The 16,837-nt window shown below is 42.3% G+C and overlaps 1 protein-coding gene across 3 annotated transcripts in view; it reads left to right on the top strand.

The window, feature by feature from the left end:
• Positions 1-16,837, top strand: part of ralgps2 (Ral GEF with PH domain and SH3 binding motif 2) — an 81,132-nt gene that overhangs the window by 18,894 nt on the left and 45,401 nt on the right. For 2 of the 3 annotated variants that reach the window (XM_036006867.1, XM_036006869.1), the window contains exons 2-5: positions 5,966-6,077; positions 10,635-10,765; positions 13,123-13,230; positions 13,886-13,936. In XM_036006867.1, the coding sequence (XP_035862760.1) occupies positions 10,706-10,765; positions 13,123-13,230; positions 13,886-13,936 (219 nt within the window). In that variant the 5' untranslated portion in view covers positions 5,966-6,077; positions 10,635-10,705. Of the gene's footprint in view, positions 1-5,965; positions 6,078-10,360; positions 10,531-10,634; positions 10,766-13,122; positions 13,231-13,885; positions 13,937-16,837 lie in introns of those variants that run through there. The other variant, XM_036006868.1, reaches the window with a different exon arrangement.

The raw sequence follows: 16,837 nt of genomic DNA, 5'->3' as shown, positions 1-16,837 counted from the left end.
TTCACTAAGCAACAGGGACTCCAGAGTGTGGTGTAAGCTGTGTTGGCAAACCATGTGATTTCTCAGAATATAAACCTGTTCTGTGTGTGAGAGTTAAAATGATGAAACACCCTGTTCTAAGAAGAACTGTTGGAGAACAAAAACAAAAACTGGGATTCATAATTTGAGCATATACAGCACATGGGTTTTATGTACAAAGTGTTACGTTGCAGTCTTTTTGTTTTCCCCCTTGCCCTTCATACAGTTGTACTCCTGAAAACTCTTCTCTACTCCTACTGGTCCAAACTACCGTGGAGCTCTCTCTGTCCACTCATTATTGATTATTATTATTATTATTATATGACCACTATTCTACTTATTGCCCTCCAGAAGGATCTGAACATCAGCGGCATGTTAAGTGATGGTGTGAAAGGGCTGTTGGTCATGTTCCCTCTACAACAACACACACACACACACACACACACACACACACACACACACACACACACGTTTGTTTCACTGTCTTTGTCGGGACCCGTCATTGACATAATGCATTCCCTAGCCCCTTACCCTAACCTTAACCATCACAACTAAATGCCTAACCCTAACCCTTACCCTCAGCCTAACCCTAACCTAATTCTAACCCTAACCCTAAAACCAAGTCTTAACCTTCAAACAGCCCTTTAACCTTGTGGGGTCCAGCATTTTGGGCCCCACAAGGCTGTGCAGACCCCACAAGTATACTGTATTCCCCGGTTTTTTTGACCCCACGAATATAGTAAAACAAGTGCACACACACACACACACACCACTGTACTGTGCGTACTAAAGAGAAGAAGACACAGCTTAATGGGCTGTCATGTCAGACTCCTACCTGCTCAGCTCAACACACTGACCTACTTTTGTTCCCTGACTTTGGTGCATTTGCGGCATGCTTTTCAAATGCATCAAGCCCTGCTGCTGCTAGGCAAAACAGAAAGCATGTGTCTGTACGGTGCATGCATTATACAGACAGAGACAGAGAGGAGGTACTGTAAATTTAATCAGAAAGCACAATGGAGCAAAAGAAGAAATGGATTTTTGTCTACCTTTTTTTTTATAATAAGGATTCATTTCTCCTTAGCTGAGACATTTTCTTAAAGCAGCCATATTATGCTCATTTTCAGGTTCATAATTGTATTTTAAGGTTGTACCAGAATAGGTTTACATGGTTTAATTTTCAAAAAACACCATATTTTTGTTGTACTGCAGTGCTCTCTCTCACTGCTGCAGATCCTCTTTTCAGCTGGTCTCTGTTTTAGCTACAGAGTGAGACCTCTTTTCTTCTTCTTCTTCTGTACTATCTTTGATTACACTTGCACATGCCCAGTAGCTCAGATGTAGATCATGTCAGCTAGCTAGCTCCATAGACAGTAAAAGAAAGGCTGTTTCTACAACTTTGGTCAGTTACAAGGCAGGATTAGCTGGGAGACTTCTAAATGAGGGCGCACATGTAAGTAGTTCTTTTGTAGATTATGGTGAACTTGTGTGTGTTGTAGCAGTGCTTTGCTATTGAGAACGAGGTAGCATGCTAGCGTTAGCATGCTAACGAGCTAATGGTTGCGGTTAGCCTGCTCGTTTCGGCTTGTGACGTCACAAGCCGTGCCGATTTTGAACAGCTCACCCAGAGACTGAAAGCAGGACACGTTCAGAAACCGTATCTCACTCTAAACAGCATGGGTGGATTTTTTTCAAAGTTTGTATGTGTGTGGAAGCACCAGAGACACAACATAACACCCCAACTCCCAGAAAAAGTGATTTTTTCATAATATGGGCACTTTAAAAGGTGTCCTTGGTTAAGAAAAAAACATTAAGGCAGTTTCCATTGAGTTCTCCCGGTGGTAGAACACTTATTTTCCTTACTTTGGTTGCTAAAGTCTGTGCAGTGGTTTCATAATTGATGCCTTAAGTATAAGACCAAGATAAGGAGCAAAACTTAAATACTTATATTTCAAGCAAATATTTAAGGAGAAGACTTGAGGCTGTTTTGTGCAACCGGTTTTATTTTAAGGCAACCTTAACTCTGATCTTTTTTGTGGACCCAGCCCCTGGGCTCTTACCTGTACTCTGTTCCTGACTATGAGCTCTATGAGACTTTCTTTGAGCATAATGGCTCTGACACACCAACCCGATTATCGGCAGTCAGACAGTCTGGCGGGATCGGTGACTCGAGTCTGTTCGGTGTGATCTGTGCCGTTGTCAGTCGGAGGAGCCGTCGGCATCCATTTTGGCCGATTTGACTTGTTGAATCGGCCAGTGGGCAGTCGGACTCAGTGACCAATCTGATTGGTGGAGTGCCATCTCTTGACGAGCGAATCAGTGCTTCTTCCACAAGAAGAAGCCTGAGAGCTGACAACGCCAGTATCTTCTTATTACTAGCCATCTTGGCTCTTGGTCCCTTCCTCTCACACACACACACAAACGCACAGTAAACACACGCTTATCCTTTGTTAATGTGTGCCTATGTGGTATCTTGTGCCTCGTGTTGGGACTGAGACGGAGTAGTGAGTAAACGTGTACACTTATACATTTAAAAGTAAATGAGCTCAAGGCTTGGAGCGTGCTGGTGCTCTTAATGCCAGATTTTTACGCTGTCTCCACTACATAGGGCCATCTGTGATGCACTGCAACGGTGACGTCACGGCTACAACAGAATAATAAATTCTAAACATTTTATTATACATTTTACATCAAAAAGCTGTGCCAAGGGGGGGAGAACAGTTGCTGTCACAGATGTTGGTCAAGAGAAGGCCAATGGGAAAGTTTCAGTCTATTGCCACCCATAAATTCATGGTGTTCCCATTTGGGTAGAATCAATATTCCAGGAGAACGTTATTGATGAAATATTTGCCATGCGCCTTGCTAATTTACTAATCCATCCAGATAGTATATAACTGTATGGTGTTTGGCCTGTCCAACCTGTTTATAACTTTATTTGTGATGGCATTGGTATGGTAGTATCAATCAATCAAATAATATGCTGATTCTTTTCTTGATTAATCAATTAAAGCCCATTATAATATCTTTGAGGAGCAATCTTCAAATGTCTAACCCTAACCGTAGCCTAAAACACACAGAGATTCAATTAACTAAGATGTTAGACAAGAAAAACCCAACACATATTCATATATAAGCTGGAGCCATCAAATGGTTGGCATTTTTCCTTGAAAAATGACTTAAACCACCTCACATGACTACAAAGAAAAGCAGCAAATCCTCACAAATGAGAAGCTGGAATAAGAGAATGTTTGCATTTTTGACTGAAAAGCACTTCAATGATTCGATTCTCAAAATAGTTGCTGATTAACTTATCTGTCGATCGAATAATTCAATAATCGACCACTCGTTTTGTAATTGCTCTAAGTAATGATGTTATCTCCACCGCCATGTATGCGGTCTATGCTTTCCGATTATTATTTAATCTCCGGGAAAATATCCTTATTGTCTATTAATCCAATTCAAAGATGGATATTTCTACTGTGAAATGAGGCTGAGGTGAAAAGGAAAAGACAGGAGATGAGCAGCGTAAGGAGGACAGGGCGTGTCGAATAGAGGTGGCGGAGACCTGTTTTTAGGACCACTGGAGACAGGAATGTAAAAGGTCAGTGCAGCATGTGGAATGTGTTGTCACATGCGCAAATAAGCCGGCATGTGCGCAACGACACACACACACACACACACACACACACACACACACACTTGCTAATACCCATTGTGCCTTTCAGTAACACGGGCTGCCAGCACCCTTTGTGTTTGAACGGCGGTATGATACATACACAATCAAAAACAGCGCGACATGAATACAGGGAGGGAGAGGCAGCTGATTCAGAGAGGCCTGATTCCACAGCACTTTCTATGGAGTGTAATGAGTCACGTTTAGCTTAACAGTGACACAACCTCTGCTACAAGCTCCAACATGAATCACTCCGCTGTCACTCTTCCTCTGTTATTCCCTGCTTCCTTCTCTAATCCATGGCATGTCCCCTTAAGTCTTATCCTAGTCATGCTGAAACATTGTCAGGCCATCCAAACACACACACACACACACACACACACACACACACACACACACACACACACACACACACACCCACACACACACACACCTACACACCTACACCCCGTCACCACTCGCACGTTATTCCTTCAGCTGGGCATATAAACATTCCCCGGATTTGAACCTCAGTAAGCGAAGCATATGAGGACTCGGCCACGTGGAATTATGTCACCACCAAACACAACACATGCACATTTCAAATATGAACACTGTCAGGTGCACGGATGTTGCCAAGAGCAGAAAGGATGGGGGTGGGGCTCTTGCATCAGGAGCTGTGGCTAGTGAGTGAGGATTGGATAGGGAGGGCAGTGACTCCTAAGAAAGGGGGTGCTGTCTCTCTCTGTTTTTGAAGTAGCGTAGCTGGAGGTGTGGGCGTCGTAAGGAGCTGTGAAGTTAAAAGATGTAATGTGATCCAGGATGGTTGGGATCATTACCGCCGAAGGGAGCTCCGAGACAGACTTTGCTGCGCAACAATGACGCACAGAGACTATACGGAGATGTGAGCTCTTTGTGCACAAAGAAATGAAATGTATCCCTAGCACAAACATGTGTTACTCGTTATCAAGCTCTGGGATGGTGTTTACTTGGTAAGATGAGCTCTTTGAAAGAATGTATAGGCTTACGTCAGCAAAGGTTTAGAGTTTACGGGAAAATGTGGAAATCTTAATCCACTGTTTGTTCTGCTCGTGAGCTTTGTACCCCTCCTCAACATGATAACAACCTGAAGAGGATGACAAGATCTTGGCCCCTACCTGATGGCTGAAGGCCAAAGTTCTGCTGTCTGCCAGCATGAAGCATTTTGTCTTCAGCCAGCCAGAGTCCCACACAGTCCAACACACAGGCTTCTACCTCTTAGACTAGTGAGACACCTACTGGCTAATGTGAGTCATGTCATCTAAGAGGTCTAGAGGCAGAGAGCATGACTTGATTGGCTGGTAGAGTTGCACCTGTCCTTGTTGGCAATGCCAGTGACGTTTGTTCAAAACAGACCCAGCCTTTCCCTAATACCCAAAGGGTGTAGCGTACAGGTTTTAGATTTAGTTGATATTAGACTTGTGTAGAACTAATCGATTAATGGATTAGTCGATGGGCAGAAAGTCAATTGGCCACTGTCTTGATAATCGATTCATTTGTTTGTCATTTTCTAGCAAAAATGGCAGAAAATTAACTGGTTCCAGCTTTTTATTATTATATTTTTATATATTATTATTATTATTATTATTATTAAATTAGCTTTCCCTTGAAGGTGTCACCGTGGCCCTTAAGGATTTCACTATGCTCTGACATTTTAAAGACCAAAGGATTAACCGATTGATTGAGAAAATTACTGGCAGATTAATCGACAATAAAATAAATTGACAAAAAAAATGATTGTCAGCTGTAGCCCTAGACTCATGTCTTGTCTTTTTGTATGCTCCCTGTTTGGGTGAAGTGGTGATTTGAAATTCAGGTGCGATATAAACACTATGAAATGTGATTGTTGTACTTTGGACTGAGGTGAGCAATAAGGCCAAGTAATACTAGAATATTGTAATATAACAATATTATACAACTACCAGCTTTTGGCATTGCAGTTGAGATGCAAACGTGATGTAATTGTCATATCTGTGAAAGAAGGTTTACTGTTGTTGTTGTTGTTGTTGTTGTTATGGTTACTTCTGTCAAACTGCCACCTCCATTTTTTCCAAGTGAGCTCAAAGTTTCTAAAACTAGAACAGAAGCTCCAGATCTTGTCAATGCAATGGCTGATGGTTTGTTAAGCACTTACACAAAATCAGATGAGCTCTTTGGATTTTTGGCAATGTTCATTTCTAATGTGTGCGTTGGTTTTGCTCATGTTCAGAAGAATCATTCTGCCTTCCTCTCTGTCTCTCTCTTTTGTTCACACAAACAGCAGCAGGATCCTGCCTCAGAGAAAGACGGGACTCGATAGACCGAGACGGCAATACAGAACAACAGGCTAACCTCACCTGTAACACCATGCACATCTGACACACAACTCGTAAGTATGGCCTTGTCTTTGCAAGGACAGCTTGCATTTGGAACTGTGTGGTTGCAGCACAGACGTGTCTGTGTCTGCAGGGTTGCATGCAAACTGTTTTTTAATCCTCCTAACATACGATTACATTCAACCCCATCACATTCAGAGAGACATATGACTGTACATTGCTTATTGTGTAAAGCCCTATTCAATTGGGACTAGTATTACCTGGGCACCTCTACTAATTTGTAATAATTGCAGAGGTCGTCTGTGATCTTAATCCCGTGCGAATCTGCCATGTCTGTAATTTGTCAAGTAAAAATTCCACCGCAAATTACCTCTCATATTTGGCCAAACACAGAGCTTGTGTGATAATATTAGTCCCGTGCGAATTGGCATCTCTGTGATTTGGTGTTGTATTGGATGCCTTGGTATTTATAAATGAAAGTTTGGACAGAGTCTTGACAGTGCAGGGGATAATATCAGTAACTTAGAGTATACATACTTTGCTTATCCCGTGCGAATGTGCTGGACATAAAAACAGAAATGGGGCGTGATTTCTAAAGCGCATGTGGTCCCCTGGTTCTACTAGTCCTGTGCGAATAGGGCTTTAGATACACAGGAGTATAGATGGAGCCCAACAAACTTTGGTAGTAAAGCTTCCTTGTAGATGATGAATTTTAGTTGTAGATGTACTTAGTGTTTGTTTATTTTTGAATGAAATTATAGTTTCTATTTATGTGGGACACCTGTGTGTGGTGTATTGGCTGTGCGTTTGTGTGTGGGAACTGTAGACAAAACTCCCAAGTGATGTTTTACACCATAACCCAGAGGCACCACAGGCATACCTAGGTATTAGACCAGGAAGTAAGGTAATAACAGATGTAAGACTTTATAAACAACAGACAGACTTGAAAATACAGACTGGCTATTGCTTCCTTTGTAGTTAAGCACTGCTGTCAAACAATAGGAGGGAAGTTGACATGATGTAGTGGTGTTTCCTTGTGGCTTAGCAGAATGCAACTGTGGAAGGCAGCTAATGGCTCTGAAAGCACAAGCCATTTCAGTTTGAGCCTTGAGTCAGCCAAAACCATAGACTCTATATTAATGGACAAGGCATCCGGTTCGGCAAAGTGCTGCAAATGCTGAAGTGCCTTAAACCTGCATTCTGTCTGAATTCCAGCAGGGGGTGGCACGTGCGGTTGAAAAGGAGGTTGGTTTCTGTAGAAGTCTATGAGAAAGTGACCCACTTCTCACTTGATTTATTACCTCAGTAAACATTTTCATAATGAGTTTATGGTCTCAATCACTAGTTTTAATTCTTCTGCAACACAGAATGATGTTCCTTTTTTTAATTATGGTCTCGTTGATTTTAAAATCTGCGATAAAGCAGGGGGTGTTTTAGGGTGTGGCTAAGATGTGATTGCCAGTGAAAGTGTGTAACGTAACGTAGAGTGTAAGGGCTCCTCCCTCACTCCTCCATCTCGTCTAAAATCGTCACATCCGCAACCAGGATGGCTGCGCCCATAACGGCAAACTCGACGACTCATAGCAGGTCTACACAAACCAATGGGTGACGTCACACATGCTCTGTCCACTAATTTACAGTCTATGGCCAAAACACACACACACACACACACACACACACACACACACACACACACACAGGCCTGCATTGTCAAGTACACAAGGGATGCCTTCGTTGGCTTTCAGTATTCTAAGCAGCTTCGTATTTTTTTATTACTTTTACTCTGTGTGCTTTTGGCAAAGATTAGGTATTTTCAGTCATAGGCAGAGAAAAATATTCAGAATTATATTAAAATATCATCCTAGGAAACCATTTACAATGGAAAATTTAGTTGAAATTTCAGTCTATCTGTGAACGACGTAGACACTGAGCCTCCAGTTTTACATTCACGCTGCATGAAATCTTCAAATGCTAAATAATCTCGCTGTTTCCAACTGTACATAATCACAGGTAGGTTCAGATTGTGAAACTAACAGAGGTACATATGTAGATTCTCAAATTGTCTTTTTTTGCAATGTTTCCACTGTATGGTACGGCTCTGCTCGACTCAATTTCTTTTGGTACCAGTTTTCTTTCTCTTTCTGGACTAGATACCTGCCCATTGCACATACTATATGTCCTAAACTTTTTGCACATCCCTAAACATGTTTGCACACTGCACTAAACCATTCAGCCTCTTTTTTTCTTATGTTAAACAGCTATTTTGTATACATTTTGTTTTTGTATTTGTTTATTTCATATTAATGCTTAATATGTTTATTTATGTATGCACCAACCACTAAAGCAAATTCCTTGTGTTACTTATTTGGTAATAAATCGTTTTCTGATTGTTTTCCACTGTAGTACCTCCTCAGTGTAGGCGGGATTCTTAAGGTCGTGACACACTAACCCGATAATCGGCCGTCAGACAGTCTGGCGAGGCCAGTGACTCGAGTCTGTTTGGTGTGTTCCATGCCGTCGTCTGTCGGAGGGGCTGTCGGCCTTCATTTTGACCAACTCTGGACCAACTGCCTTTTCTGCCGAGGGTCGGCCGTCTGGTTGGGGCTTTAGATGATCGCCATACCGCTGCCACAAGAAACTGCCGCGACATCAAGCGACACTAGCTAAATTCTTTCATCGGCAACCAAACAGAGGAATGTCTGCAAGTACCCCTATTTTCCACCGAGCGTGTCTGCGCTGCGTTCCAGAGGCGCGAGCAATTGCGGCCATTCAAGTCGATGCTTGATATTCCACCACCGTGTCACGGCGCGTCCCAGAAGCGTGCGTGCAGCGGCTCTCCGCTAAAGATACGCGTCAGGTCTTTTTTTCACGCAAGCCGCCGGAAGAGACGTTTTAGAACCGAGACGCCCCAACTCAGAGTAGTTTCCTGTATCTGTACCACTTGGGCTCCGCACTGCCTCTTTAGGAGACTAGGGGCAGGTCCGTGTGTATTGATTCCAATGGGAGAAGTGAACGTGAACACAGGTTATGAGCATTTGGAGCCATTTATCACAAGACCCATATCTCCAGAACATTCTGACTAGGGCTGGGCGATATGGAGAAAATCAAATATCACGATATTTTTGACCAAATACCTCGATATCGATACCGCAACGATATTTTAGCGTTGACTATTGGTGCTTTCACAAAATATTTACTGACTAAGTGGGTAAAGGCAAATACTAGAACAGTTACAACAGTCTGGTAAGTTCAGAAAATGACATCACTTTACTGTAATGTAGCCTTTTAAAACCAGGAGAAGACAACACTAATGCCATATCACGATATCCAAAATCTAAGACGATATCTAGTCTCATATCACGATATCGATATAATATCGATATATTGCCCGGCTCTAATTCTGACACTAAAATGGCATTTTTCAGACGGACACATATTAACATATACAACAACATATTAATAAATTATCCAAAATATAATTTATAGAACTGTTCACTACACGTTCAAACGAGGCCACGGCCCTTTAGGAGACAGGAAGTATGTACCGTTTCATACCATCGGCGCTGCATCCAGTCAATTTACCAAAAGACACCCCCCCCAATATCGTATACGTCTCCTCTACAACACCATGGACGACGAGAATTATATAATACGACATCACAAAACCCTTTTTATAAGGACAGCGCCAGAAAAGAGAAGGAGGCATAAAGTTTAATTTCAGGACTGCTTGGAGTGGAAGGTAGATACTAGCTTAATAAACGTGATTGTTCTTTAAAATACTTGTAGAGACAATAAAATCTGCAAGTTGCGTGTGTTTGGCATTCACATTTATATATTTGCTTTAATTCATTGTGTGATACTGACTGGCATGATACATGGCTCTGATACTCTGCAGTCTACTTTAACACTTGGTACTCAGGTTTTGGGATGAACATAACACTAAAAACCAAGAAGATGCATGTGAATAAACCTTGGATTTTCCTGATGATTCTGTCTATTCGAGCAGCCTCTTCTAAAAATCTCATTGGAATCTCATCTGAAAATGTAGTGAGCATGCCTGTTCAATTTCAGGATGAGCATATTGTGCTCTGATAGCCAGTCAACAGAAGAAAAATAATCCTTCCTGTGTTTAATAGTGAAGTCCGCTCTGTAGAGTCACTGCGCGGCAGCGGGCCATGCTCTAGTGTCGGGCGTAAGCTGTTTAGTGTTGTGGCTCCAACTGACAGCTGCTTTCTCCAAACCCCTTTCACAAAATATCTTTTCCTAATGCTCAGCCTAAGCTCCTTCTGTCCATTCCTCTCTGGTGTGTAGTAAGTGACAAGCTGTGAAAGCGTACGTCCATACGGCACTCGCAGGCCTGCTGGGACAATCGCTGAACCTGTCAACACTTTCGCCGCCATCTCAAGTTCAGTCATTTTCGGAGGTTGAATTCAGTTCAGTGGTCGACTTGGTATCCTGTAATACTGAGGCGAGCCTGAGAATACTCCAATCAATTTAGTTCAACCAGTAGGTGGTGTTGCTGTTACAAGCCCAGCAATGTGTCTGCGTATGTTTGCAGGAGATAATTGTCGAGATGTACTCACTGTGGCATATTTTGTGTGTGTTTTCAGAGGGCCGGGCGGGCTTTGCTGCAGCTGAGGATGATGAATGGTCTGGTGCGCTAGAGCTAGATGGTGTGCGAATGATGGACCTCCCTAATGGCCAATCAAGCATCACCACCACCGCTGCAACGGTCTCTGAGGTGAGGCCACGCCCACTCACTTATTTCAAAATTCATCTTGTGCGTGCTTCTCCTAGCACTTTTCAACACTGAACGTTTAGTGTATGCACGGTTCCCACATGGGGCATTTAAAGTGCTTGATTTTATATATTTTGTGCAAGAAGTTGAAGATCTTTTGATATATATTTTTTAACTCAACGTTAGTAACTAGGATAAGTCCTGTCTGTCTCACTTTCTGTCGCTCAACTTGCACAGCATATTGTTTTGCTGTGCTGTGTTAGAGAAGCCAAGAGACCACATAGTCTGCCATCACAGTAACACAGCACAATTGAGAAGTGTTCACACATTCAAGCCTCTCTCTCTTTTTAATTGTCTGTGAGCTTCTGTAAAGCCGGCTAGTTCTCATTATGAAAATGCTCAGTGTTGGAACCGTAATCCAACTATGCCATGTTGGGTCATTGAATTTGAGGGAATTGGGCGAGAGTCACTGAAAAGTCCTTGGATTTTATGTTCAAAGGGTAACTTTGGTTTGTTTTTATGTCTGAAGTGACTGATGGGAACAACAGTCTTTGAAATTGGTCCACTATTAAGTAAGAAACAAGCTACAACGTGATGTTAATGGGTAGGGTTGGGTACCGTTTGGATTTTTACGATTCTGATGCCAAACCGGTACTTTTAAAACGATTCCGATTCCTAAACCGATTCTTGAAAAACTGAAAAATGACATCAAAGAAAGGCTCTTTTTATGGAGTTTTTTTTTTAAATTGAAAATTATTTAAATTTAACAATTAACGTTTTAAAGTACTTAAATATATAATAAGTAAACCTAAGTCACCTAATAATAATAATAATAATAATACTAATGTATACTTTATTAATCCCGCAAGGGGAAATTACAATACCTAACACATAACTACAATAATTTAACAAATAACATACACTATTAACAAGTAACAACTAAATAAATGTTGAGTTGGTATGCCAACCAGCTTCAAACTTTAGCAGTTCTTTTGCATAAAAATGACCATATTTGCCTTCTCTGGTGAGATACTACACCTCTCCTGACTTATGGCATGTCCTGCACAGGAGAAAACTCTCAGGTGGTGTCCAAGAGGCCTGTACACACAGGGAGGAGTTTGAAAGGACAGACAATACCACCAGGCTACAGGGTCTTGCCCTGAACGATAGACTAGCAGAGCGTAATATGTTTACTAGCGATCACGTGCAGTGAATGGTTAATATGCCTTTACGTCCGTTTTGGTGAGCCCAGAGGGAAAATATGGCATTTTAAAAGTAGCCTACATTTACGATAGCTAGCTAACGGTAAACTACAGAGAAAGTGTGATATTTTTACGTCCGTTTCGGAGCGTGTACAAAAAGCCGTCTATCAGCTGTGATTGTAGAGTGCACGTCGGGGGAATAGCGCGGACACGCGCTTCACACCGCGAGTCGCGAGCGGGCACGTGCGTAAAAGGGAGAAAGAAGAAAGAGTCTGCCGCTGTCTGGAGCGACAGAGGGAAAATATTTCAGTCGGAACCGAAATGAGGAACCAAAATTTGCGTTCTAATCCGGTCCGAATACTACCGTTTGCGTAGGAACCGGTTCCATAGTGGAACCGGGTTTCGGTACCCAACCCTATTAATGGGCGATTGCGCACCTTCAGTTTATGTCCACAAATAGTGCTCGTTTTGCCACTGACCGGCTCAGGTTGTTATTCTAAGTGTCTGACAACATTATGGAAAGGATCCCTACAGAGGTTGACCTTTTAGTTAAAGAGTACCATCCTCTAAACCCACCAGACTTCATTCAAACAGTAATTATATCATTGTAAAATACACTTCATTCAAAGTCAACAGAAACCAAATAAAGCTATCAAAAGCCGTCTAGGATCGTCTTTCCACTGTTCCAACAATCACCACTCTTAACAAGAAGGCTGTCTCTATAGGGATCCTTTCTGTAATTTTGTCACACTTATAATAACAATCTGAGACAGTCAGTGGCAAAACGAGCACTACATTGCAGCCCGGTTCACGGCTTCCGGTTACAGCGCTCTCGCTCAGTACTGGACCTATGTCAAAGATTTTAGTCACTTGGACACTAATGCATGGGAAAATAGGGTTCAGGTTGAAAAATACTGAACTTACTCTTTTAAGAAAGTGCGGGAAGCCTGTGTATGATTATTAGGTGACAGGATGTCATTTTTTTTCTGACTGAAATATAAAGTGATTTTCTGCTGTGCTACAACACCATGTTGGGTATGTAACCCTCTCAAACCTTGCATACTTCCCCTCTCTCCTCCACTTTATAACCATGTTCTTAACAGCACATCCATCATTCCTCTTAACCATAGTGTGTGTGTGTGTGTCTGTGTGTGTTAGAAGAGCAGCAGCTCCGAGTCTCTCAGCGATAAGGGTTCTTCGGACCTGAAGAAGAGTTTTGATGCTGTTGTGTTCGATGTGCTGAAGGTCACTCCCGAAGAATATGCAGTAAGTGAAGTTTTAAGTGTCTGCGATTCTGTCTGTTCTTGTCTGGTTAATCTGTATGATGAGTTCAAAAAAAACAACAACGATGTTCAGTAAGCACAAATGTGATGTGCTGACTTGAGAGCGGAGGAGATGGGGTCAGGGTATGGATCAGTAATAATTGATGATTTTTTTTTGGCAGTGCCAAGCAGGTCCTGATAGATTTCCTCCAGCTGCCTCTGCACAAACTTTCCATGGGAACTATGAACTCACATTTCTGTTGAATTAACCCTACCTTTGTTGTGAGGGATTATGTTTTTTTGTTGTTTCTCGGGATTGTCCCATAATACATCAAATAAAAGCATCTTCCTCATCACAGTGAGTCAGAGAATCTTGCTCTGATGTTGTCCATTTGTCTGCACCATTCAACCACAAGAGGGCACTCTTTATCTTTTTTTTTTCTTTCAAGTGTTTTCTTCACTTCCCATCTCTCTATGCTATATTAAGGCATTTAAAGGTGCAATCAGGAAAGGACCACTGTCACACCTGCCTGCTTGAGAGGAAATGAGCAGTGTTAGCAAAAGCGGTGTTATTTATGTTTAAATGTGACTAAATGTTGTCAGTCTGTCCCAATCTGAACAGAGCAAGTCTAACAGCTGTTGTGTTTTGTCTCCTTCAGGGCCAGATTACGCTCATGGATGCTCCTGTGTTCAAAGCCATCCAGCCAGAGGTGAGCTGCTCTCAACTCCGTAGAGAGAGGAGAGGTGTTGACAGCTTCATTTATGACATCTAGCAGGAGAAGTCAACACATTGGTGTTTATTTTTAGGTTGACATGTCTAAAATTCTATGCGACAGTCTAAGCCATGTACGCTCACATCTCAATATATGCCACGAGAACAAATGTTGATTATTCAATAACAGATTTCAATTTTGAGTGTCAAATCATAACAGAAGTTATCTCTGGATACTTTACAGATAGGTCCAGTGGATCATTTACATAATTGTGTATATGTATATTTAAGAATCTGCTCCCCTCCATCTGCTGTCTTCACCCCGTTCCTGTCTTTCTCTTTTCTCCCTTTCAAAATGCCCATGCGGTTAATATCCCTGTACCATGCTGTGCTATGAGCAGCTGTGATCAGAGTCACATATCATAGTTATGCAGAAAAAGGGGGTATCTGTGTCACACCCAGCCTTGTCTGTTGCCTCAGTGAGATCTGGGGTAATTTCATGCTTTCTCTCTTTTGGACTGTTAGGCCCTTCCTGACAGCAGTCAGGGATAACCTGTGTTTAAGGTTGGCCACTGTGGGCTTATGAAAGCAGCATACAGACCACATCCCAGTGTGGTGTGGTACAGCAGTCTGACTCCTATGCGCAACACTTGTCTCAGTCTCAGCTTACAGCGCCCAATACACACACACACACACACACACACACACACACACACACACACACACACAGGCATGATTGATAATGCATTTTGATTTAATTTAGATAACAATGTCATTGTGTGGCATGACCTTTTGGATTCTCGTAAATAGTTTGTTGACTGAGATTAAAGATCCTGAGTAGCTTTCGTCGGGGGTATTGCGGTTTCTTCGCTCAGAGGGAAGTCATTGACATTGTCTGGACTGCACGGCGCCAGGTTCACACCGAGGCGACTGAAGGGTTCATAAATGCAAACTCGTTCCTGTGCTCAGACCGTTTTCACTGACTGACCGACTGAGTGGGTTTTATAAGCCTAATAAAGTGTGTCAGTGCATTTCAGTCCAATGTAGCAATTTGGAACATAAGGTGAAGATTTAAAGGGTCAGGTGCATGGGGGACGGGGTTTCACTTATTGCTTTGGGAGCTATGACCAGGCCTTTGGGAAGGTGTCACTGGCCTGATTGAGGGGGAGGGCTGACGGGGAGATGAAAGCTGCAGTCTGGAGGGAGAGAAGGAGCTGAGTGTACAGTATGCAGAGTGACCCAGCAGCATCCTGGCAAGTGGGAGTAGACTAGAGAGGCTTTTCCTGCTCTCACGGTGCTTTTGTCTCAAAGCACCGGCTGAAAAAAAGCTACACAGCTATGACCGAACTAAACTTCAACTAGAGTTTCCACTGCTGTCCGTCTCCTGGCCCTCCTCACAGACAAATAATTGGAAAAGCAGGTGTGTGTGTGTGTGTGTGTGTGTGTGTGTGTGTTGGTGCACGCCTGCTGTTTCACTCGGCTCTCTGCCTGAATAGGAAAATATTAAATAACTTGATTGACTATATGAGTTGTGCAATGTTTTTGCTGTCATACAGCCCATTTTTGTGTGCTTTTTAAGCACCCTTTAAATGCCATGTTACAACACTGAAATCTACATTTGCACATATAAGGTAGCTAAATTCGGGCTTAGTCATTAATTAGAAACAGCAATGGACATAATTGGGGTTAAAAGGCATATTCAGGGCGCCTGGGTAGCTCACCTGGTAGAGCGCGCGCCCATATACAGAGGTTTACTCCTCGACGCAGTGGCCACGGGTTTGAGTCCAACCTGTGGTCCTTTGCTGCATGTCATCCCCCCCCCCCCCCCTCTCTCCCCTTTCATGTCTTCAGCTGTCCTATAAATAATGGCCTAAAAAAAAAAAGAGAGAGAAAAAAAGGCATATTCATTTAGAACAAAGTGATTTGCATTTTTGAGAGTGAAAAGTAGAGTGCTGGTTTCCATGATGTGATATGTTGTAATTTTCGTTTTTAAAATAGTTAAGGGAGGGAGTCAATCTTCGATTGGATATATCTTTACATTTCATGTATTGACAAGTCCAGATGTTCTTGAGGGTGTTTCCAGTTGACACATTTTGAATAACAAACAATAGATGAATCAAAATTTCCATCAGAGTAGTTCCAAGTGTTCCTGGTCTGTGATCGCACGGATCAAAAATGTTTTTACTGAATTCATTGTGAATGCCCTTACAGTGGAGTTACTCTAGATAAAGTAAGCTTTACTCTTATTACTGCATTGTGCAAATGTTGTCATCTGCAGGGTTTACATGTTCTGTATCAGCATGTTCGAGCTGCTCTAATGTTATCGTTCTTTTAAGACCATTTCCATAATAACTGTACTGACTACTTGAAATAGTTTAAATGATCATAAAACTAGCTATGACTTGGCCTGTTGGTCTGTTTAAGATTGTATCTCCCCCCTTTTCATAAACACATCATAACTGTTTGTGTGTGTTTGAGAAAGAGAGTCTCATAGAGAGAGACTAAAACGCTGTTTTGCGTGCTCATTTTTACAACATTTTTACATGTGTATATGATGCACAGACAGACATTCTGGCATGAGTGGGGAAAAAGTCACCCCAGACAGGATTGCAGTAGAACAGAGTATCTCATTAACTCAAGTGTTCCAACGCTGATATGGAGCAGATGTATGGATTGCAGTCTGAAAGGTGAAGCCAAAACCCTCTGGATGAGGAAGAAAAGACAAGTGTCCGTCACAATAGCAATAAAAGATGACATGGGAACAGTGGGTGGAGAGGCACCAAAAACGGTGTGAGGAGATGGTATAAAGTATGGCCAAGCCCCTCTGGGCAAGAAGCATAGTTCACAATCCTCTTTTCTTCCAAACTGCGATTACACACAGTCTAGTTGGAAAAAATAA

Source organism: Sander lucioperca, chromosome 11 (genome assembly GCF_008315115.2).
Source record: "Sander lucioperca isolate FBNREF2018 chromosome 11, SLUC_FBN_1.2, whole genome shotgun sequence".
Lineage (NCBI taxonomy): Eukaryota > Metazoa > Chordata > Actinopteri > Perciformes > Percidae > Sander > Sander lucioperca.
The sequence above is the reverse complement of the archived record's forward strand: the minus strand, read 5'-3'. Positions and strand labels throughout refer to the sequence as shown.